This window comes from Alosa sapidissima, chromosome 1 (assembly GCF_018492685.1).
Source record: "Alosa sapidissima isolate fAloSap1 chromosome 1, fAloSap1.pri, whole genome shotgun sequence".
In the NCBI taxonomy this organism is placed as follows: domain Eukaryota; kingdom Metazoa; phylum Chordata; class Actinopteri; order Clupeiformes; family Clupeidae; genus Alosa; species Alosa sapidissima.
In genome coordinates, this window is record NC_055957.1 from 30,294,974 (window position 1) to 30,318,094 (window position 23,121).

A 23,121-nucleotide genomic window follows, 5' to 3' on the forward strand; every position below is an offset into this window, starting at 1 on the left:
GCAGTTACTTCAAAGGATATTGTCATTGGAAAGAAGCTTTTCCTGTGTCCGGTAGTTGGGATGTACAATGTTATGTAATGTCTACCAGAGTGGAGGAGTTGAAAATGTTTGTGTTCGAGGTGTGAGGAGTCCTTCATGATTTTCTCTGCCCACTTCCATGGTTTCGGAATGGGGGGGGGGGGGGGGGGGGGCGACTGTCCATGTAAATGTGGCTATTGAGGGAGAGTTTGGAGGAGAGGATAACAAGTTATTGTTGTTATGATGATGCTAATGAATCATGAATTAAAAGAATAATTGCTGCTTTTACTCGATTTTTTTAATCAAATCATTTTAATGTCGTTCAGATAAATGCATCTGCATGCAAGATAGGGAGGGACTTTGACTGTAGTCCTAGGCCAAAAAATAAAATGGACAAATCGTCGTCCGACCGGACTATATTGTTGGTAGCACCACTGGTTAAAAAGGTCATACAATCGTAAGAATATATCATATCATATCTATCAATCTAAATATATTGTTATATTGCGTATGAGTATGCTTGAGTGTGTTTTTTTTATAACATTGTAGGTAAATCTGATATTTTCCATAATTTCAGTTACGTTATTTATTACGTCATCGGATTCGCCCGGACATTTTTATGTCCTGTACAACACTTGCTAGCTTCAACGGAAGGAGACTCTTTTGCTTGTTAGCTAGCCTCACAAGCAATATTAACTTCTTATGAAAAGTTAACGCTCTTCTCCTCTTTACGTTTTTAGAAGTAATTATTTGGAGAGGCGAGGATGGGGGTACCAAAATTTTATCGATGGATTTCGGAGCGATATCCTTGTCTAAGTCAAGTTGTCAAGGAACATCAGGTATGAATTGTCAGCTAGCACAGCTTATTAACCAGTCAGCTAGCTAACGTTAAGCTAGTTAACGTTAGATTATTTAATTAACATTAACATTGAAGTTAGTTGACAACACTACGAAAAGGAAATAAACAACGGGCAACGGTTTAGCTAAATATAGCTGAATCAATGTCTTTAGCTTACAGGCCTTAAGGAGTTTTTCACCTCCACGTAACGTTGCCTCAGGTTCCAAAACAGACATGCTAGCGCAGCCCGTTGTTTACATAGACACAGTTTTGATGGCATATGTTTTTGTGCCATACAGAAAAGGCGTTGTTATATTATCACTTTTTTATTACCTTGATCAGTTAGCCAATCGATCATATCACCCACATTCATGACTCTTTCTTAAATTAGCGTTAGTTAACATTCATTTAGATACTGAGCTAACATTATTGTTAGTCAAACAGCTAACCTTAGCAGAATGAATCCGCGACTTCCATTTTTTAGTTAACGTTAGCTAACTTGTTATTCAAGTTACGAAGTCAGTTATGACAACGAATAACTGGCATTTGCTCCTGTTTTGTGGCTTTTGGTCTGTTTATTTCGGGAGGTATAACATTAGCTTGTGAGAAGTTGTGTGTGCATGATTCAACCAAAAGTGCTTTTGTGTAAGCAGCTAGGAGAACAGTCAATGTTAAAGTCAGCTGACTAGCTGATTGTCAACCTGTTTACAGGGCGACCACAGCAATAATGTCAGAGTACATACTATTATTGGTTCCTGGTACTCGCCAACAATACGGGGTCAAGTACGCAAGGCAGCAGAGTGAACGATTATGACCCTAATTGACAATAGTATTGATCGGTCTCAATAGAATACTTTTAAGGTGCCTTAACGTGATTGGGATAGTACCAGGTTTTCGATTTCTGTTGGTATTGTTTCGCAAGTACTAAACTCGTTAACACGTTAATAAACTAGAAAGTGTACAAAGGTATAAATAGTGTGGTGTAGTTGACCAGTGTTAGCATAAGTTTAGAGCAACACCCATGAGTACCTGTCAGTGGTTATGGACCTACTATGCTTTGTTTTCCTCCTTGCCAGGTCCTCTGAGACATGTTCTGTCTTGAATCAATTGTTTGTGCAATTGTGTGTTTCCCATGATGTCCATTAATTAAGCTATGAATTAAGCTAATGTACTGATACAGCCTACAGCTTATTTTCCTATCTCTCTCATACATTTGTATTTAACTGCAGATCCCAGAATTTGACAACCTGTACCTGGACATGAATGGAATAATCCATCAGTGTTCACACCCCAATGACGAGGATGTACACTTCCGCATCACAGAGGAGAAGATCTTTGCAGACATCTTTCATTATATTGAGGTTTTGTTTCGCATCATCAAACCCAGGAAGGTGTTCTTCATGGCAGTGGATGGTGTTGCCCCAAGGGCTAAAATGAACCAGCAGCGTGGCAGGAGATTCAGGTGATCTATCACACAGTCACACTGCCGGCATATTGCCTGATGAGTGTCCTGTTTTTCCATCACAGTTAACATTACAATCAGTTATGTTTGATTTCATATTTGTACTCAGTTGTCCATTTTACCTTTCCCTGATTTACCCTTTTCTCATTTGTATGGTGTAGATCAGCCAAAGAGGCAGAAGATAAGATCAAAAAGGCCCTGGAGAAGGGAGAAGTCCTGCCAACAGAAGCCAGGTTTGATTCCAACTGCATCACTCCAGGTGAGGAACCACTAAGCTGCTTCTCCCCCCTGCCATTCTAGGCATAATTTCCAGAGGTAGTCAGTAATGGGTTGCTTTGCTGTTATGATGACCTTTTTGGTTTATTGTGTCCTATGTAAGTGGTATATTTTGGGTGATTATATGTAATGGTAGTGAGTGTTAAGACTCAAGATTCTTGATGTGGGATGCAGGGCTTTTCACCATCTCATCTTCATTTTCGCTCGTTCCTTCTTGTGTCGTACAGGGACTGATTTTATGGCCAGACTACAGGAACAGCTGAAGTACTTTGTGCATAGCAAGCTGTCCACTGACAGACTGTGGGAGGGCGTGAATGTCTTCCTGTCAGGCCACGAGGTGAAAGTCATGCACAACGCTCATACATGGCTGTTTTGCTTGTTTCTTTTCTTTGGATGTTTAATATCTTCTTCATAATACATTTCACAGACGCCTGGGGAAGGGGAGCACAAGATTATGGAGTTCATTCGATCAGAGAATGCCAAGCCAGGACATAATCCAAACACGCGACACTGCCTCTACGGTTTGGATGCTGACCTGGTAAGTGTCTGTTTCCACACACTAGTGTGTATCATGTGTGACACAACTCTCTTCATCTGTTTGGAGCCTGAGTTTGCCAATTACCTTATGAGGTTGATTTCTGTCAACAACAGATCATGCTCGGTCTCACCAGCCATGAACCACACTTCTCTCTCCTGAGAGAGGAGGTACGCTTCGGTGGAAAGAAGTCCCAGAAAAGGTGTGTGTGTGTGTATTAGCGCTGCAACGATTAGTCATCAAAGGTGACAATGGCAATTATGAAAATGTGTATATGCAGAATTTTATTGTCTATGAGTCATATTATTTGAGGCAATCTGAAAGGGCTATGATAATAAAGTTTTTGTCTACTCCACACAAATGTTCAATAGCGTTTGAATGGCACAACGGAGTGAGAAGCATGTGAGAATATTTTAGTAAAATAAAGCAACAAAACAGCAGAGCTGTCCATTTCACAGTAGCACGACGGTGATGCATGCATGAGCATCTCAAACGCAAGCACCCTAGAGCCTTGATGTAATGTTATCTCCGAATGGGTAAAATTTACCGAGCAGCCAAACTATTTCAATGGCCGATGGCTTTGTGGCAACTGGTTATATGTTATATCATAGTGTTTATGTTAGTATACCTGTCAGAAAGTAAGATCTCAAGGATATAAGACTACAAGAGTTTGTTCCGCATTTAGCATGCACTAACTATGATAAACTATGGTGACTTTCAATTTATGATGATAAACATAATACAACTTTCTGTTTTGATATTTCTATTGTAGTAGTACAAAGTACATTATTGCTTATTTGCACATTATATTGCCGTTTAACAGACTAGTTGCACTTTAATTTGAGGGGGGCGGGTGGTAACATAAATGTTACAAATATGTTACAAATATGTGCTATGCACATAGGAAGCAGGGATGGTGGGCGTGACCGAAATAATCGTTGACTAATCGATTAATCGAGAAAAAAAAATAATCGACAGCTTAGTCAACTACCAAAATATTTGTTAGTTGCAGCCTTAGCGTGAATGTGGGGTGATGTGTTTTAAATGGGGTGGGGGGGGGGGGGTGTTGGCTGGTTGCTTCAGGAGCTTTGTGGTGTTATTCCTGGTATTCAGTTTTTGAGGTGACTATGCCCATGCAGTGTTGACCGTAGCCATACACAGTGAAATGTGTGTTTTCATCCTGTAGGATCACTGCTCCTGAGGAGACCACATTTCATTTGCTGCACCTTTCCCTCATGAGGGAGTACATTGACTATGAGTTCTCAGACCTTAAGGTATGCACACTCACACATTCATCGTGCTATAAATTGGGGCAGCCGTGGCCTACTGGTTAGCGCTTCGGACTTGGAACCGGAGGGTTCGAACCCCGACCAGTAGGCACGGCTGAAGTGCCCTTGAGCAAGGCACCTAACCCCTCACTGCTCCCCGAGCGCCGCTGTTGTTGCAGGCAGCTCACTGCGCCGGGATTAGTGTGTGCTTCACCTCACTGTGTGTTCACCGTGTGCTGAGTGTGTTTCACTAATTCACGGATTGGGATAAATGCAGAGACCAAATTTCCCTCACGGGATCAAAAGAGTATATATACTTACTTATACATATATATACTTATACTTAAATACATATGTGCATTCATATGTATTCATATCAACAGATACACACACAGCAAAAAATGTAGATGTGTAACACTCACTCACACACAGACTCTATTTATTTGTACACACCTGCAAACATTCATGTGCACAGAGGCACACTCACACTCACACTCTGTGCACACAAGATAAATGTATATGAACGTTTTAGTTATATCTTAAATGCTTCTTCATTGCTGTAATTATAAACGAATGTAGCTGCGTGTTGTTCATAATGTGCTCTCCTCCTTGTGCCTCCCCTTAGAAAAAGATCCCGTTTGAGTATGACCTGGAGCGGATCATCGACGACTGGATCCTGATGGGCTTCCTGGTGGGCAACGACTTCATCCCTCACCTGCCTCACCTGCACATCAACCACGATGCTCTGCCTTTGCTTTACCGCACCTACATCAGCGTGCTGCCCACGCTCGGGGGTGAGTGGAGCTCCCAATGCCATCTTGACGCGGCACACACGCAGGCACGCGCGCATGCACACTCTCGTGACCTGTTTTACCCACGTTACCCAGTGTTGTCAACCCCTCACGCTCCACACAAAGCCTTCGCACACAGCACACTTTGCACACAGTACACAGCCGAGCGCAGCTTCCATGCTCTCCCTGTACGCTGACCACTCATCTGAGTGCAGCACAAAGGTGCATTTGAATTGGCAAATTAAAGGCAAATGTTCGCAAACCATCAGAGGAGCTAACCACACCAAAACAATATTTGCCTCTGTATTGCAAATTTGAACACGCTTCTTGTTTCTGTTTGTATGATTTGCTAATATCTGTTGTATGTCGCCTTTGGTAGGGTACCTCAATGAGAACGGCTTTCTGAATCTGGCTAATTTTGAGAAGTACTTGGAGAAGCTGTCTGAGGTAAGGTAACAAATCAGAGTAACCAGTAAATAAATAAACAGTTGGACCTTTCGTGATGTTTTTGACCTGTGCTGATCTTTGCTCCCCAGTTTGACCGTGAGCACTTTAATGAGGTGTTTGTGGACCTGAAGTGGTTTGAGAGCAAAGTGGGGAACAAGTACCTGAATGAAGCTGCTGGTCTAGCTGCAGAGGAAGCACGCAAAGACATCAGGAAGAGCAAGGTAAGCCTCCCTCAGGCTAGCCACTAGAAAGGTCACTGGGGAAATGTGATTTATGTGATCTAAAGGGATGAACAGAAAAGTATTTTTGTTGTCTTGTTGTCTCATTGTCTTGCTGTCTTGTTGTCTCATTGTGGTCCCCAATTGCTTCATGATTCATGTTTCCTGACTTAACAAAGAAAAAAAAAACAACTGAATTTGATTAAAAAGAGAGTGTTTTCTTGTTGCCACCCCCCATCCCCTTTTTTGTGATCAGTCACAGCAGGATTCTTTGTGCCTTGCTGCTCTCGACAGTGGAAAGGACACCGGCAACAGCCAAATCAAAGGTACCCATGCTGCATTAATCCAGCGCTGTCATGCTATGATCCTTCACTGGCCTGGACACTTGAATCTGTTCACTGGCCTGGACACTTACTGAATGTGTTCACTGTGAGTCACCGCTGTTCCATGTGTCTCCATCATCCCTCAGATTGTGCGGAGGAAGATGGTGAGGAAGAGGAAATATTTGAGGTGGAGTTCCGGCAGTATAAACGCATGTACTATATGTCGAAGATGGGTGTGGAAGTCGTTTCAGAGTGAGTGAAATACATTCCCCCAAGCGGACTGACAGGCATTTAAAAAAGTAGCATGGTGTGTGGAATTGTCATGTAATGAGCACGTCATTTAGAAATGGATGATCATGCTGTCTGTATGTTAACATTACTTTGCCTTTTGTCCCTCCAGTGAATTTCTGGCCAGTCAAGCCAAGTGCTATGTAGAGGGAATCCAGTGGATTCTGCATTACTATTATCATGGGGTTCAGTCATGGAGCTGGTAAGAGAATAACTACAACACACACTGCATGTGTGCGTGCGCATGTGTGTGTGTGTAAGCATTGCTACTTTCATAATTTAAAGTAAACAGAAATAATAATTGCTCTGCCAAACAGCTGTCATCTAAAGTCTTAGTGGTCTCATTTGACCAGCCAGCCTAGCTAAATGTCATAGCTCTCAGTCTTGCGCTTCCCTATCTACTGACACATAGGGGGCACTAATTCACCCTCTTGTTCTTCCCCCTTTGGTGCTTTTTTGTCTGCTCCAAACCAATGATTTCATCTGTGCTTCCTGTGGTAGGTATTACCCGCACCACTATGCTCCCTTCCTGTCTGATGTGAGGAACCTCCGTGACCTCAAACTGACCTTTGACCTGGGGAAGCCCTTCATGCCCTTTGAGCAGCTGCTGGGCGTCCTGCCAGCAGCCAGCAAAGATCTTCTGCCTCAATGCTACAGGGTAACGTGCATATACCATGCTATTTATACATTTACACTCATCTACTTGTGTTCAGATATGTGTGTACACACACAAACATACTTATACAGCCCTAATTTATCAATGACTCAGAGAAAAGACATGTTCATGCATTTTTAAAATGGTGCTCACCAGGCATACACACACAGGATTTTTTGGTAGATTGAGCATTTTCTTTCAGTAAGTGACGAGCTTAATATACGAGCGCGCCCGCTAGTTGTGACTGGTTTTAGAATTTTCTCACCCTTTTTACCCCTTGCCTGTTTGCATCCCTGCTTACTGGGAACCCATTTCCTGTAGTAGTTCATACTGAATGTTGCCCATGTCTTCTCTGTGTGTAGCACTTAATGACGTCCCAGATCTCCCCCATCATTGAGTACTACCCTCTGGACTTCAAAACGGACCTCAACGGCAAGCAGCAAGAGTGGGAGGCCGTGGTCCTCATCCCCTTCATAGACGAGGTGACTGACTGGGCTGTCTCTGCTGCCCGTGGTTTAGCGCATGGCTGCTGGAAGAGTTCATCAGAACTTGTAGAAATTAGGTGCTATGTGGAGTTTTTTTCCCATTTGAAAACATTTCAGAATTGCCTAGAAATATCAACGAAATGTGTTTTGACACAACTTCAAAAAAACACCTATGCTCTGAGTTGCCAATATATCCACTAAAGGTAGCATGTGAACCAGCTACTGCAGGGTAGTCTTTCAAAGTTATTCTTAAATGCAATGGAAGAGTGCTGTGTAGCTGTGTTCGACAACTCAAATCCTACTGAACCCCACATGGCACCTTTAAGTCAAACCTCCAAGTTTTTTTATTTTTGCTGAACATACACCTTTAAATTGCATTCATGATTGACAGCTAGAAGTCTTAGTAGAACAAATGTATATACATTGAAAGAACGGGCAACTTTCCTTCCTCATGTGTGGAGGTTCACATGTGTGTTTGTTTGTGTGCTCCTCTCAGAAATTGCTGCTTGCTGCCATGGATCCCTTCAATGACAAGATGACCAGGGCAGAGAAGGACAGGAACAGGCATACAGAGTGTGCTCTGTACACGTTTGATAAGGACCTGGACTACCCCTACGAGTCCTTGTTGCCGGAGCTGTTCCCCAACATTGTCCACTGCCATGTAAAGTAAGTGCAAAGCCCAAGTGCTCAGACGGCATCTAAATCCACAATGTACTCACTCACCTGTGTATTGTCTTCTGCCCCATGCACCTGAACTTACCCGATTCAATGTGTTGAACAGTGTTGTTGAGTTAAAACAAAAACACATGCAGTCCATGTTTGTCCAGGTGTGCAAGCTTGAGAATTGACATCGGAGGATATAAAACAGTGAATGAGTAGACAGGTTTTTTCCCAGTGTGTAAATAGAGATGACAAATCCCTGAATGTATGCCCGATGGACCCCGTCTTTGAGCAGTTGCAGAGGACTGACTGGTTTGCTTGTCTACTTTCAGAGTGACCCCAGTGGCCATGGATGCCTGGCACGTGTCGCTCAACCACGTTGGCCGCCGGATAGACAGGGGGTCGCTTTACTTCTGTGGCTTCCCCACGCTGCAGCACATTCGCCACAAGGTGAGCCTCAAGCCTCACACGAGAAGGCAGGCTGCATCACAGCTCTGCAAAGATCTGTCCAAGGGATTTGTGACAAAATAATGCTGAAAGAGTTCCACACATTCACTGATTGATTTTCATAACTCCTCTTCTCATGGGTTTCCAGTTCTACAAGAAGAAGGCCGGGGTGGTGGTGTTCCAGCAGAGCAGTCGAGGGGAGAACACCATCCTGGAAATCTTACCAAGCCAGGAGGGGGAGCCGGTGAGCCATCATTCAGTCATAACTCGACTCTCACCACACAAGACATGTCTCGGGTGGAACTACTACTACTGTGAACTCTACTAGTCACAAGTGTTATATAGGTTTGGTGTGAGGTCACCACCACGGTAATGGTGATAAAAAGTAAAAAGTGGTTTTGGCTTTTGTGTTTACTAGTAAGTAATACATAGAGTTATAGAAGTGGCATTATTTGTTCATTAGAAATCTCACTGAAAGGCAGTGGGGTATCCTTGACTGTTGATCTGACTGAAGCATGTGTAACGACTGGATCAGTCTGGTAGCTGTGCAGTAAGTAACCCACTCTCACGAGGCCTTAAGAGTTGTGCTGAACGCCAGGCGTTAGCACCCATGGGTTTAAGCTTCCTTGCTAGCACGTCAGCAAATCTGAAGTGCTGCAAGTCGTGGGTGTGGGCCCTAGCAGGTGCAAGGCTGAGCCGCGTGGTCAAGTAAACACAACGTGTGTCGCATATGCTCCTCTCTTTCTCTTTCAGGTGTGTGAAGAAGTGGCTTCTGAAGTCCTAGGGAAGTCTCTGTTTGTGAACTGGCCTCACCTGGAGGAAGCCCGCGTTGTGGCTGTGTCTGATGGAGAGACCAAGTAAGCGACATCTGACCTCTAGCTCTGTCACTCACTCACTCACTCACTCACTCACACTCACACTCAGGTATATACCGTAAAACAGCGGTCCCCAACCACCGGACATTCCTAACCGGGCCGTAGCCTACGACATGAGTTTAAAAAAAATGCATGCAAACTAAACTCAATTTAATTCGCAATAATGTCACGTTTTTACATGGCATAGGCCTATATGCAGTTGTTTGATTGCACGCATGTTTGCATTTTGCAAGGTCTATTTTCTTACGTCTGTCTGTCCCGCCTTCAACACTTTACAAATTTCCTTCAGCGCTGCGCAGCCTCAGGTCAGCTCACTTCACTTGATCAGTTCTTGGCGAACGGTAGCGTCACACAAAGTTAGCTAAACTGCTAGAATGAGCAACAAAAAAACAAGCATCTTTAGCAGGTCACTGGTCAGAGTGTTCGAGAGCCGCTGCAGAGATTTCTTACAGAAAAAAAGTCACCGTTAGCTGCACATTTTAGTGATGAGGACTGGGTGCCAAAACTCGCTTACCTGTGTGGCATATTCGGGTTGCTTAATTACCTCAACCTGTCACTCCAGGGGAGAATGACGACTGTCTTTAAACTGGCAGATAAAGTCGCTGCATTTAAAGCCAAGCTTGATTTGTGGGGACGAATGGGGACGGGGTGTATTTGATATGTTCCAAAAAGTAGTGGGGGGTTTGGGAGAGACTGAGGCAGGGCCCTTTCTCTCGCAGCTGGTGCGCGATCACCTTGTTGCGCTTTCAAATGAGTTTGAGCGTTAGTCTACTTCCCATCCTCTAAAGATCCACGGCAAACCAATGAGTGGGTCCGCAACCCATTTGTCAATATCCCGAATAGTCATAACTTGTCAGCGCAGGAGGAAGAGCAGTTGATCGAAATTGCAAATGACGGTGGTCTTAAGAGTTTGTATGAGGAAACCTCTCTGGCGGGTTTTTGGATCAAAACCAAAACTGAAAACGTTGCTACCATTTCCCACCACATATCTATGCGAGGCCGGGTTTTCTGCAATGACTGCAACTAAGACCAAATTGCGCAATCGACTGGACATTTCAAACACACTGAGAGTGTCACTGTCTTCCATCACCCCCTGATGGAACCTTCTTGTTGCAGGGAAACAAGCACAGGGCTCCCACTGATTATATTCGTAATGCACGTTTAGTTCCATTTGTTCCCATTTTGTTAAGCATGTTCACACTTGATAGATGTAGCTTCAATTTTCATAGTTCATATTGTTCAATTTTCACTTCAAGTTCACGTTTTTCACATTTTTAAGAGTTCGTTACCTTCACTGTTAACTGGAGCTAGTTCTTTTCAAGTAATGCATGCACAACACATATGGAACATGGAACCCCAGACCCCACCGCCCCAGTCCGTGAAAAAAAAATGGGAATCAAACCGGTCCATGGTACATAAAAGGTTGGGGACCCCTGCCGTAAAACATCAAATAAAAGCAGAGTCCCAAATAGACGCCTATAGACTTTTACACGCCTGGTGTGACTACAGGTTTGGATAAATAAAGGCTGGTTTAAAATAGGGGTCTGGTCTGTTTTTTAGTTTCAGGTTGTATTTAATCTCCTAAAACCCACCAGTTTCAGGGTGCAGATTGTGCACACTAAAGTTCTGATTGGATGGCAATAATATAGACTGTGGCAGGAATTGCCAGAGTTGCACATTGTTCAAACTTTTTTCGATATGGACTAGGCCTATGCCATGTCCAACCTACATCGACCCATTTTGTTTCAAATTTGCGCTTTTTTTTTGTTTCTAATTTTTACTTTCCCATTTCTCTTTTAATTACGCTAAGATTTTACCTGGAAGAGCCCCCAGGTGTTCAGAAGCTCTACTCGGATAACAGCCCTCCGCCCATCAAAGTGTCTTACCTGAGTGACAAGGAGCAGAAGGACTGGGAGAAGGACTCGCAGGGCCTCACAGAGTAGTAAGCAGCATCCCTGTACTCACATACCTGTCCTATTTCCCGAGGTCAACTCGGACTTAACCGTGGTCACACTTTTATGCCTGTCCGAATGTGTCCGTAATGCGTGTGCTTTTGTGTCCAGCTTTGGTAAACGTAAGGGTGTGGTGATCAATGAGACGGTGGTGGTGTTGTACGCCCAGCTGCTGACAGGCAGGAAGTATGTGCCGGACCAGGACGGGAAAGTTCATCTGGAAAAGCAGTGGGCCAAGCAGGTCCTGCCCCACCCTTACCAGACCATTGTTAAGGTTAGGGGCCCCCCGGCTTGACCTCTCCTGACTCTGCTGTCTCTGCCTCTGCAGTGGTCTCTCTCTATTGGTTTCTCCTTTTTGGTACATCTTCTTTTCCCTTACAACCCTTCTTTCTTCTCCTTTTTTATTATTGTTTTTTTGTTTGTTTTTTTTCCTTCTCAGGACATCAAGGCCTTCGACTCCTCCACATCTTGCTTTAAGACGCTGGATGAGCTTTTTCCTCCAGCCATCACTGTGTTTATGGTGGGGAGCCCGTATTATGGCGCCATGGGAGAGGTTTGTTCTCAAGTCACACTAGTAACACTTTAATTTAATTTAAAGTTGTGGAATTTTATCCAATGTGACACTCACAGCGTGGTCTCATAACAGCTGGTTTAAGAATAGAACCTGGGCCGACTGGTTGTCACGTTACTCATTGTGTTGTTACCTCTGCTCCACCACGCCTGCCTATCATACTCCGCTTTCTTAAGCCACTGTTGATCTGTTGATGCACTAGAGGTTGCAAGGCTGTTTGCATCATTTTCACAGAGTGCATCTTGGTGTTGTTAATTCTGTTTATCCTGTTCACGATGAAGGTGCAAGACTCCAGTGATGTCATCAGTGAGGGGCGGGTGCGGGTGGTCTTCACTGTTCCCTGCGAGCCGCAGCTCGATGCCTTAATCCAGAACCAGCATGTGAGTGACCCGTGTCCATCCAATACACCAAGCACTTGGTGCACACTGATGAACGCTCACCACCAGTTGAAACCACTGGGCTACGACTGACTTAACTCTCCTTGTCCCCCACGGCAGAAATACTCTGTGAAGTACAGCCCCGGCTACGTGCTGGCTTCCCGCCTGGGCATCACCAGCTACCTCGTCTCCCGGTTCTCCGGCAGCATCTTCATCGGCAGGGGCTCCAAGAGAAAGTGAGTGGAACCTCTCGGCTCCAGTTTGGAGTGGCTGCGCAGTGGGATGCTCTTGGTCTGTGTGTGGTGCCAACTGAGTATTGTGGTGTCCTCATGGTTATGGGCTCTTCTTTCTCAGTCCTCACGGAGAGCAGAAGGCCAACGTGGGCCTTAACCTCAAGTTCAACAAGAAGAACGAGGAGGTGCCGGGCTACACCAAGAGGACGGAGAAGGAGTGGCTCTACTCTGCTGCTGTGGAGGAACTGCTTGCAGAGTACCTGGAGAGGTGTGTGTGTGTGTGTGTGTGTGTGCATGCCTGTGTGTCATCCGTCCACCTCTCTTCATCTGAATGTTTCCACTCCTCTCCAGTACGTCGGAGTAATATGAATGTTAACATGAATGTGCACTCTCCAGATTCTCAGAAGTGTTTAACACCGTGTCCAGGAACAGTCATGACGACGTCTTCTATGAGGATGACATCTGGCCAGCATTGGAGGAGAACGGGTAACCTTGACTTTCAGACACTTACATACTGACTCTTCCCAACCAGTGCAGTGGTTTTGGTGAGTTACCACGTGGTGAATTTGTGACTGTGAAATCTGTGTTTGTGTCCACATAGGGCTGAAAAGGTGCAGGAGATCACCAACTGGCTGAGGGCTCACCCGGTCAGCTCCATCTCCCGGGCCTCTTGTGACCTCCAGGTTCTGGACGGCGGCATCGTGGAGATGATTGAGGAGGAGCTGGAGAGGGCCAAGGTTAGAGATCTAAGCTTGTATATCATGGCTAGTTGTCTTGAGAACTGCTGTCAGAGTTCCCACGGGTCATGGAATTTCTGGAATATCATGGGATTTTTAAGTCGAGACATTTGATAATTTTGTGGGCAAAGTCAGAGAATTTCAGGGAATTTTGTTGTAGCAGTTTAAATGTACTTCCCAAAATACATTAATAGAAATATATTTCTACGTAGTATCAGTGTTTGTTTGGTTATTAGCTTTTTCCATTACTGCTTGCTTGAGTGGTTGTGGTTAGCACCTTTTTTAATGCCAATTTATTGATTTCCTGCTTTATTCCATGACTTGCATTTATTCCCTGACTTGCCCTGACTTTCACTTGTCATGGAATTTTACATTTGACTTGAGTGGGAACCCTGTGCATGTTTTGCATGTGTGTGTGCAGTGTACACATGCCTGTATGGAGTTGTCATCGCTGTGTGTGCTATTTTTATAGGTGAAAAAGAGCAGCAAAAAAGTGCGGGTCACTGTGAAGCCACATCTGCTCTACAGGGTGAGTACCACCACTGTCAACACATAACATTTAAATAGCGCTTTTCAAGCGACCCAAAGGGGGAACCTCACTAACTACCACCAGGATACTGTGTTCATAATTATCTGTGTGTGTTTATTAGGGGTGTGTGAGTTGTATGTTTTTTACTGTATTTTACTTGACCTGTCGCCTTGGGTTCATGCTCTCTAAAGTGCCTTGAGATCATTTCAATGTGCTACGTTAATACATGATGCATGCATTAATATCTATTGCACTATATGAGTAAATGTATACAAATTAAATTGAATTGAGTTGAACAGAACAGATTGTGGCTTGTGGTGTTGCCTGTTGCTGCTCTATGGCTGAAGTATATTGTCTGTAATTGTGTGTGTGTGTGTGTGTGTGTGTGTGTGTGTGTGTGTGTGTGTGTGTGTGTGTGTGTGTGTGTGTGTGTGTGTAGCCTCTTGAGCAGCAGCATGGGGTGGTGCCTGACCCTGATGTGGAGTACCGTCTCTTTGACCGTGTGGTCAATGTGAGGGAGGGCTTCTCCGTCCCACTTGGCCTGAGGGGCACCATCATCGGGATTAAAGGAGGTACCTGTGCTACCTTGTAGTAATATGTGTACACACACACACACACACACACACACACACATATATATATATATATATATATATATATATATATATATATACACACACACACGCATGCAGATCTACACATGTACACACATATCCACTTTGCATGTCATGTACAGTATAGTAACTTTGTGCCGCGGAAGGCATTATATCCTAAGCGCTTTTCAGAGAGAGATACACTACCTAAAAACAATGGTTTTGTGTGAAACCAGTCAGTTCATGAGCTTCTGGTTCAGCATGTTACCATGGAGCTGGATTATCACTTATTGTGGCCAAGTCAAAATATGAACACGAAGCCTTTAGACAGATTGCAAATAGTTTCTCATTTCTTTCATTTCTCACCACCTCTCCTGTTTCATGTGTCTGTGTCCACCTCTCTCCCCCCGTCCAGCTGAGCGCGAGGCTGAGGTCCTGTACGAGGTGGTGTTTGATGAGGAATTTGCAGGAGGACTCACTATCAGGTACGTGCTCTCATGGAATAGCGCCACAGAGACTGGTGATCATGATAAAGAGTGAGATAAGATACAACCTGAAGTAGAGTTAATAAGTTAGGGCAAATGAGCAGACGTGGTGATTTAGATTGCTTTTGTGAGCCTTTGCAGGTGTGATTATGTGTCCACTGGTGTATGCTTTGTCTTGTTTGTCTTTCTTGTCTTTTTGTGATGCTTGCGTTGAGCCTAATGTTTCCTCGTGGGTGTAGGTGTTCAGCAGGCCGAGGCTACCGGCTGCCTCCTAGTGCCTTAATCAACCTGAGCCATGGCTGTCGCCTGGAGCAGGGCTCCCGCAAGCTCACTGCCGTCATCAAGCCCCAGCCCTCCGCTAGCCAACAGCCACACAAGGGCCAGCTCGCCGGCCTCAACCACTCCCCACGCTCCCCATTCATACCCACACAGGTCAGACACACACTCACACTCATATAGCACATGTGATGTTGGAAGTATTAGCTATGTGAATCTGTCTGTAATAATTAATTGCGTTGTGAGCCTCAAACGTTGTGAGCCTCAATCGTGTTGTGTACAGTTCAATAGGTGTGTAAGCTGACTGTATTCTTTCCTGCAGCAGCAGAATGGCAAAGGCTTTAACCTCAGGGCCGACACTCAGGGCAACAGACACTCTCCTCACAGGGGCCTCAACCAGAAGAACCAGCAAAAAGTCAAGGTTCGTGTCCACCTGTTCTGCAGTGATTCCCCCCCCCCCCCCCCCCCCCCCCCAATCTATTTTATAAAGCCTACTTATTGTGTGTGTGTGTGTGTGTGTGTGTGTGTGTGTGTGTGTAGGGCTCCGGTAAAGACGAGGAGTACAGCAATGTATGGCTGGCTCTCCAGAGTTCTGCAATGCCCCAGAAACCACCAGCTCACTGGCAAAATAATGTGAGTCCTTGATTCCCACTGTTTGCTTGCACTTCACACAGTGTTCCACATGTCTGTAGGTGGACGGGTGGGTGTTTATTTGCACATCTTTGTGAGTGGTGTAAAGTCTGTTTGAGTCAATGTTTTTGCAGGGGTGCCAGTTTGCACGCCACATGACTGTGTATGTGTGATAAGGACAGTTTGTGTAATTTTTTGCAGATGTGTGCATGCGTGTGTGTGTGGGGGCGTCTGTCTTCATTGAATCATCTCCACTGTTGTGTTCCTTAGGCTGGAAAGGCCAGCTTACCTACGGGGTCAGCCAGTCCATTGAGCCAAAGCAAGAGTCAGGGCAGTGACCCCCAGGGCTTCCAACCTGCCAGCAAACCAGTACGTTCCTCCACTACACTTCATCCCACCAACACCGTACATAATCCCAATAACCAGTTTATAGTCCCTTTTATAAAGGGTCTCAGCTAAAATTGACTTCATTAATGCATTAATACATCATTGCCATAAAGCATAACCGTCAATTCAAACAATTCCTCAAAAACAAACAAACAAACAAAAATAACAGAACAAAGCCGTAGATCAATCTGCAGGTGGTACCCATTAAACCACAGAGCAGCTGTCAAGGGTGTTTTAGATCAAACTCTTCAGGCCATTACAGACATAGCTGTGTAATTATATTTAGATATATTTGGCCAGTTGTGCTTAAAGCAAAGAGAGATGGTAGATGTCCAGTGCCGTCTAGAGGAGGGCATGTGTCTCGTGAGCGAGTGACATGTTTGGAGATGGTATTTTTCAGAGCGAGTGTGTTTTGGAGGCCGAGCTGCCAGCAGGACAGGGAGCAGAGCAGGGCGCTGATCAGGCTGCATGCAGCGAGCCGTAGAGCCCGCCAGTCCAGTCACCCCAGCAGCAAATCAACCCCTCCGCTATCTACTGATAGGGGCACCAGCAATAATAAAAAAAACACTTTTATCATCACAGCAACTGCAGTGCAGTCAGACTTTAGATGTATCAGTTCAATGTAACTTTTATTATCAAACTCGTTTTTAACTTATTTGATCAAGAAATTATTAACTTGGTGTTATTCGTTTTTAACCTACTTAATCAAGAAATTATCTTAAACATATTGAATACCTGTACATGTATATGTTTCACCAAGAAAAGTTATGTAGTTCATATGTTTAAAAAACATTTAAATATAAAATAATTGTATGTAGTAAATTTACATACATAAAGTACCTGGAGATTGATGTTTGTGGCGAAATACTGTAAGCTTGTGATGAATCGATCACATAATCCATGAATTAATATATTTATGTATTTATATTTCATAATTTATTCATACATTTTCAAATGTGTTTTGGTTGGTTAAAAATAAATAAATGAAATCTCTTGAGGTCCAGACAGGTTTTTGTCTACATATTAATGGCCTCCCCGCTCTAAGTAAAACTGGCCACCATACTGCCCATCATAATCATTATCTGCCCATTATAATCATTATCATGAAAAGCAGCAGTAGGTATTGCCTATTTCTCTCTTACGTTTATCCTTGCAGATTCTCTTTTGAGTCGAAAGTGAAATCAACAGACCTGTATAATGTATTTTCATAACCCTAAAACATAGAATCCATCTGGAGGCATCAGGCTGTTGAAGAGAAACGAAGACTTCAATTTAGTGCCACCCCAAAACCAGCAGAACAAGGTATAGTAACATAGCTGGTGAAATGCATGGAATAGCAAGGATTGTATTACACACCTACACATCCACCATTCCCACCATTCTCAGTTTACATTGGCCCGTTTCAGACTTCCTCCGAGTTTGAAGATCTGATTGCTAACCTGAACATCACCAAAGGAAATGAGCCTGTTCCATTAGGTCCTTCCAAAGAGCCAGCTGAACAATCGGGAGAGCCTCTCTCGCCACAGTCCTTTGCCATGGTAACCACACCCAACTGCAGTTCACAATGGCTAAAATCTGTTGTTTTACTAAGTTGCTTAACCTACTGGTACCAATATTTGCTTCCATAGACTGCCCTCATATTTTTGAATCACTTTAAAGTGTATGTGACATTAGATGCTATGAGGTGTGTCTGCTGTGATGTGGTTGACTGTAAGTGCTTTTTGTTCCTGTGGGGTTCTTTGCAGAAGGGAACACTAATGCTCAAAGAGATGCTCAAGATTGACAGCTCCCACGTCCCCACCTCTGCTGATGCACCCAACTCCACCCACTACAGCTCCCAACAGCACCCACAACAGCAGCAGCGGAGACGACCCTCCAAAAAACTAGGTACACCACCATTTAACACTGAAGAGATCCTGTGTGTGCTCATTTTATTTTATAGATTCAAAAGAAGTGCATTTAGTTCGGTTTTTTGAGCATGAGTTGTGAGTGGTGCGTGAGCTGTGTTCACGTTGAGCCGTGCTTGCTTCTCACCTGGCCACCCCCTCCCTCAACAGCTGCCAAAATGAACTCCCCGCAGGGTGATGCCCCCGGGCCCCCCCTGGCCCCCGGGCCCCCTCCACTGCACCACAGTGCCATGGCTGCGGAGCTGGGCCGCGTCTGCATGGCCCGTGGCATGGGCCCGCCCGAGTTCACCTTCCTGCGCACTGCCCAGGTCAGCTCAGCAACCTGTTTAGTCACTCATTCACTCACTTTTACACACACACACACACACACACACACACACACACACACACACACACACACACACACACACACACACACACACACACACACACACAACTGTGTCTGTAGTGAAAAGGTGGAAACTGATTTATGGAAAGCCCTGATGACTGAATGTATATTTACCTACTTGGGGGAAGAGCTAGAATTAGCTCAACCATATAAAACCTTTGATGTTACATGTACAACTACTGCCACTCACTTTGATGTTACATGTACAACTACTGCCACTCACTTTGATTTTACATGTACAACTACTGCAACTACTCTCTCTAGGGTGTGACTGTGTGCCAAGTAAAGCTGTCCAGTGGTCTGCTTGTGCACGGCCCCCAGTGCCAGTCTGAGAACGAGGCCAAGGAGAAGGCAGCTCTGTTTGCCCTGCAACGCCTGGTTAGTTCCATGCTGATAATGTCAGTTGTTTGTTTGTGGTTTGCTGTAATGCAGTTTAATGGATAATGTTTTGTGATGTGGTGAGGTGCAGTGAAATGGATCTTACTTCAGATCTTGGCCTTGGTAGTGGTCTCCATCATCTAATCTGCGCTGTATTGATTGTCCTCCTGTGCAGAGCTCTGTGGGATCTGCGTTCCCTCTGCCTCCTCCTCTGTTCTCGGGGATGCAGGGGATGCGCCCAATGGCGCCCCATCCCTCCATGTTTGCTCAGCCTCCTGGTGAGTGGATTCTGCTTTAGGGCAAGCGGCACAGTCTGATTTGGGGGGGAAACAATTGTGTCATTCTGGCTACTACTGGATTTCAGAAATAGTGTTCTGTCTGCTATGATGATGGCCAAGGGCAGAATAGAGATCATCAGATCTGAAGATGTTTAGAGTGCATTGACAGTGGAGTCCATGTTGTGGTAGAGGTCATCAGAGCTGAAGATGTTTAGAGTGCAATGACAGTGGAGTCCATTGCACCAGTGCAATGACAGTGGAGTGTTGCTCTGCCACTCACACTCGTTTGTCCTGTTGCACAGGTTCTCTCCTGATGCCCCCCCAGGCCTATGGTCCTCTACCATGGGGGATGCCGGTTCCTCACCAAGGCCAGCCTTTCTATGGCGGCACCTTCCCTGGCGCACGAGCCCCTCCACCCGCCGTCCCCATTGGATCCCACAACCAGTTTGTGCCTCTCCAGGTCAGACGTCTGAGCTGTGCTCTAACGATCACATCCTCACACAACACAAGTTTGTGTGATCATTTAGGCCTAGTCCACACGTACCAAACCGACTTTTTTTTCCTCCGTCTTCCCTGGAACCGTATCAAGAATATTTGCGTCCAAACGGATCCATTTCAACACGACTCTAACACGTTACTCCATATCCGAGGCCTATAGGTGGCACTGTTTGTTACAGAAATTGACCAAAGCTTGCGCGCTGTGTAGGCCATACAACAGACAGAGTAGGCTACGACTAAACTGGCTAGTGCAAGGAAACCAGAATTGTTTGTGTGGACTTATAGTGAACTGTCAACTGTAAAACTAATAAACTTAATTTTTACGGTTTGTGAAGGGTGCAGTCCCGTCCTTTATTTGGCTAACGCAGGTAAAAATAATCTCCTTTACTTTCTTTGGTTGTAGGATAGTCCGCGATTCACATTAGTATTGGTTATCACCGCAAGTGCAGAGGCTAGGCGTACCCAAGTTCTAGGCTATTCCGTTGCCACATTTATAATATTGCTATAATACCTTTGTTAGTAACAGTCGATACTTTTTCTTGCATCAAATCGCGCATTCGCATTTAGTGCGCATCTATAGGCTTAACATGAGTTCTAAGCGTCTTTGTATCTGACTTCACTTTGAATGCATTTATTTATGTTGTAAGACATGTAAAATAAATGAATGACACCGGCACTACGCACAAATTAATGTAAACTTACACCGCACTTCCCTAATAACTTAAGTTCTCTCGCGTCACTGACAGTAGCTAGAATGCATAAAAAAACACCGGGGATAAACGGTGTTCAGTCCACCAAGTCATAAGCTATCGGCGCTGCGCAGCACCAGTTGTGATATTTATCCTACGGAGTGTAATCGTAGGTAATGTCATGTATAAAAACTGGTATTGTTAGGCAATACTATAAGTGTCAAGTCCAGGGCAGCTGAGGTGTGGCGATGACATCATCGATAGCAAGTAGGATGTGCGGTTTCGCTGTCCAAACGAATTCAAAAGGGCTACGGTTTCAGATTTTTCCACTCTGGGATCAGGTTTCAAAAAAGTGCGGTTTCAGGCAGTGCGTTTACAGGATTCGTTTGGACGCTCGACCAAGACGAAGCAAAACCTCTGCGTTTAACCTAAACAGTGTCTCCGTGTGGACAGGCCCTTAGTGTGTTAATATTTATGTATATAAGTCATGTTCCAGTTTCCTCTGTGCTTTAAGTTTACATTCCTTTACATACATTCCTAACCTATACATAAGTTTGTATGTTGTTGGTCTGTATCATCACCATGGGGGCAGCCGGGGTCTACTGGTTAAGGCTTCGGACTTGTAACCGGAGGGTTGCCGGTTCGAACCCCGACCAGTAGGAACGGCTGAAGTGCCCTTGAGCAAGGCACCTAACCCCTCACTGCTCCCTGAGCGCCGCTGTAGCAGGCAGCTCACTGCGTCGGGATTAGTGTGTGCTTCACCTCATTGTGTGTTCACTGTGTGCTGAGTGTGTTTCACTAATTCACGGATTGGGATAAATGCAGAGACCAAATTTCCCTCACGGGATCAAAAGAGTGTGTATATATACGTATACTTATACTTATACCTTCACTGTTCTTTAAAAAGTTGTGGATCTGCCAGTCTCGATGAATCATTGAACATCATGGTGTTTGGAAAGATTTGGTCCTCTCAGGTTCATAGCATATAGGGTGGCTGTCTTTCTCTTACAGTTTTATGTGTCTGTTTCTTTCTTCAGGTGACTAAGAAGCGAGTCTCAGGGCGCAAGATGCATGAAACAAGAGAATTTGTCAACTCTGCTCATGCGGCATCATCAAGCCCCGGGACCTACGCAGCACTGTCGGCCCAATCAGGTCCGCCTCCACCTGCCTCCCCTCCACCAACCAGCACGCAGGACAGCCATGACAAAACCACCCCTGTGACCCCCAAAACTCCCAAACAGAACCCCAACCCCCACACGCCGGGCTCAGCCTCCAAACGGAAGCATAGGAAGCTGGCCGTAAATTTTGAGGCCACTAAAGTTACAGAATGAACACCTCGAGCAGGCACAGTCATTATTTTTAACAAGTGTTGAAGACAAACCAGGAAAAAAATGGAAGCCCCTTTCTTTATTTCTTTGCATTTCCATCATGTTTGTAAGAAAGCACTATTCTGTTCGCCCCCCAGACATCACTCAGGCCCTTTTTTGTAGGGTGTTGTTTTTAGTTCCTCTGTGTCCACTGAGAGAGCGGTAAAGCCTCTTTTAAACTTCTTTCTCTGTTTTTACACCTGACACCTCCCTCCCCTCCACCGATGGCTGCTCATGGAAGCATTTTTTTATTTTATTTTTATTATGTTTTTTTTTTACACATTTGCCTCCCAACACCATGTAATTCTGCAAGCTGACATTTTAAGTCTAATCTTTGCTAGTACAACAAAGGGTTTTAAGAACCCCCCCCCCCCCCTTTTTCGATGGTGGCACAGAAGCTCTAAATATGAATGCCTGACAGGAAAGGATGCAACACATCATAGTACCAAACAGCTCCTGAAGAATCAATACCATACATTACAGCAACATGTCATACCACTCACTTTCACAGAGACAACTTGAAACAACACTGAACTTCATCTGTAGCTGCTGTAGCAGTCCTGATTGCGACCTTGAAGGGATATAATGGTTTACATATTGGTTTAGTCAGGTTTATGAATCTGATGGCTGTGCATTGGTGTCTTGTGCACTGGCAGGGGTCCCTCCTCTATAATATTCTCCCTGCCAATCATGAGGTGTTTTTAAGTTCATTTTCAATTGCATAATTAGAACGTATAATGTATTATTAGCGAATGAAAGGCCAAGAATCGCTGATTGGTTTTATGGTAATGAGTTGATGTTTTTCTCATTCAGTGACCACCTGTAGCCTTTTTTTTTTCTTCAAACCTGGAAACATTTCTGGTTTTACGTATATATTGTCAGCTGCAATCAGTCTGTTTGCCTTTTGTTTTCAATCCCATCTGATTCATTGTAGGCCACTTTTGGTACTGTGCTCTGAACTGTCTGAGTGTGGTTTTAAAATGTTCAAAGAGACATGCATCTGTGTATAGAATTTTATTTTAAAATGAAATTGGTAGTTTATTTAAGAATGAACACCAAAAGCCTAAATGTACAGCAGAGCGCATGTCCTAATTTTGGGGCATCCTGTACAGACACGTTTAATAAACACCTTTTGTTACCAACAGGTTGATTATTCTGTTGTCTCTAAGTCTCTGCACATCATTGTTTTATGGGGTGGGTGGAGTGGGTTGTGTGGGGTGGGGAGGGGAGGGTACTGGAGTAGACATTGAGATCACTTGC

The 23,121-nt window shown here is 44.6% G+C and overlaps 1 protein-coding gene across 3 annotated transcripts; it reads left to right on the forward strand.

The window, feature by feature from the left end:
- Window positions 1-637: 637 nt before the first annotated feature.
- Window positions 638-23,003, forward strand: xrn1 (5'-3' exoribonuclease 1). Of its 3 annotated transcripts, none has more exons than XM_042098816.1 (42): window positions 638-857; window positions 2,086-2,318; window positions 2,480-2,577; window positions 2,822-2,931; window positions 3,022-3,132; window positions 3,246-3,331; window positions 4,316-4,403; window positions 5,023-5,191; window positions 5,568-5,635; window positions 5,725-5,856; window positions 6,110-6,179; window positions 6,323-6,428; window positions 6,577-6,666; window positions 6,966-7,122; window positions 7,482-7,601; window positions 8,101-8,270; window positions 8,597-8,714; window positions 8,860-8,955; window positions 9,465-9,568; window positions 11,397-11,528; window positions 11,650-11,812; window positions 11,978-12,091; window positions 12,391-12,489; window positions 12,607-12,722; window positions 12,841-12,987; window positions 13,116-13,205; window positions 13,321-13,456; window positions 13,929-13,985; window positions 14,425-14,557; window positions 14,994-15,063; window positions 15,303-15,495; window positions 15,662-15,760; window positions 15,880-15,972; window positions 16,240-16,338; window positions 17,581-17,658; window positions 17,763-17,894; window positions 18,102-18,243; window positions 18,414-18,571; window positions 18,916-19,029; window positions 19,205-19,307; window positions 19,610-19,767; window positions 21,532-23,003. In XM_042098816.1, exons 1-42 carry the CDS (start codon window positions 783-785, stop codon window positions 21,823-21,825), a joined length of 5,121 nt encoding a protein of 1,706 aa, XP_041954750.1. In that variant the 5' UTR covers window positions 638-782; the 3' UTR covers window positions 21,826-23,003. The 3 variants fall into 3 exon arrangements, with proteins under 3 accessions (XP_041954750.1, XP_041954760.1, XP_041954768.1); XM_042098826.1 differs by having other exon boundaries at window positions 15,665-15,760; XM_042098834.1 differs by lacking the exons at window positions 17,581-17,658; window positions 17,763-17,894; window positions 18,102-18,243; ... (3 more) ...; window positions 19,610-19,767; window positions 21,532-23,003 and adding an exon at window positions 16,757-16,941.
- The last annotated feature ends 118 nt before the right edge of the window (window positions 23,004-23,121 follow it).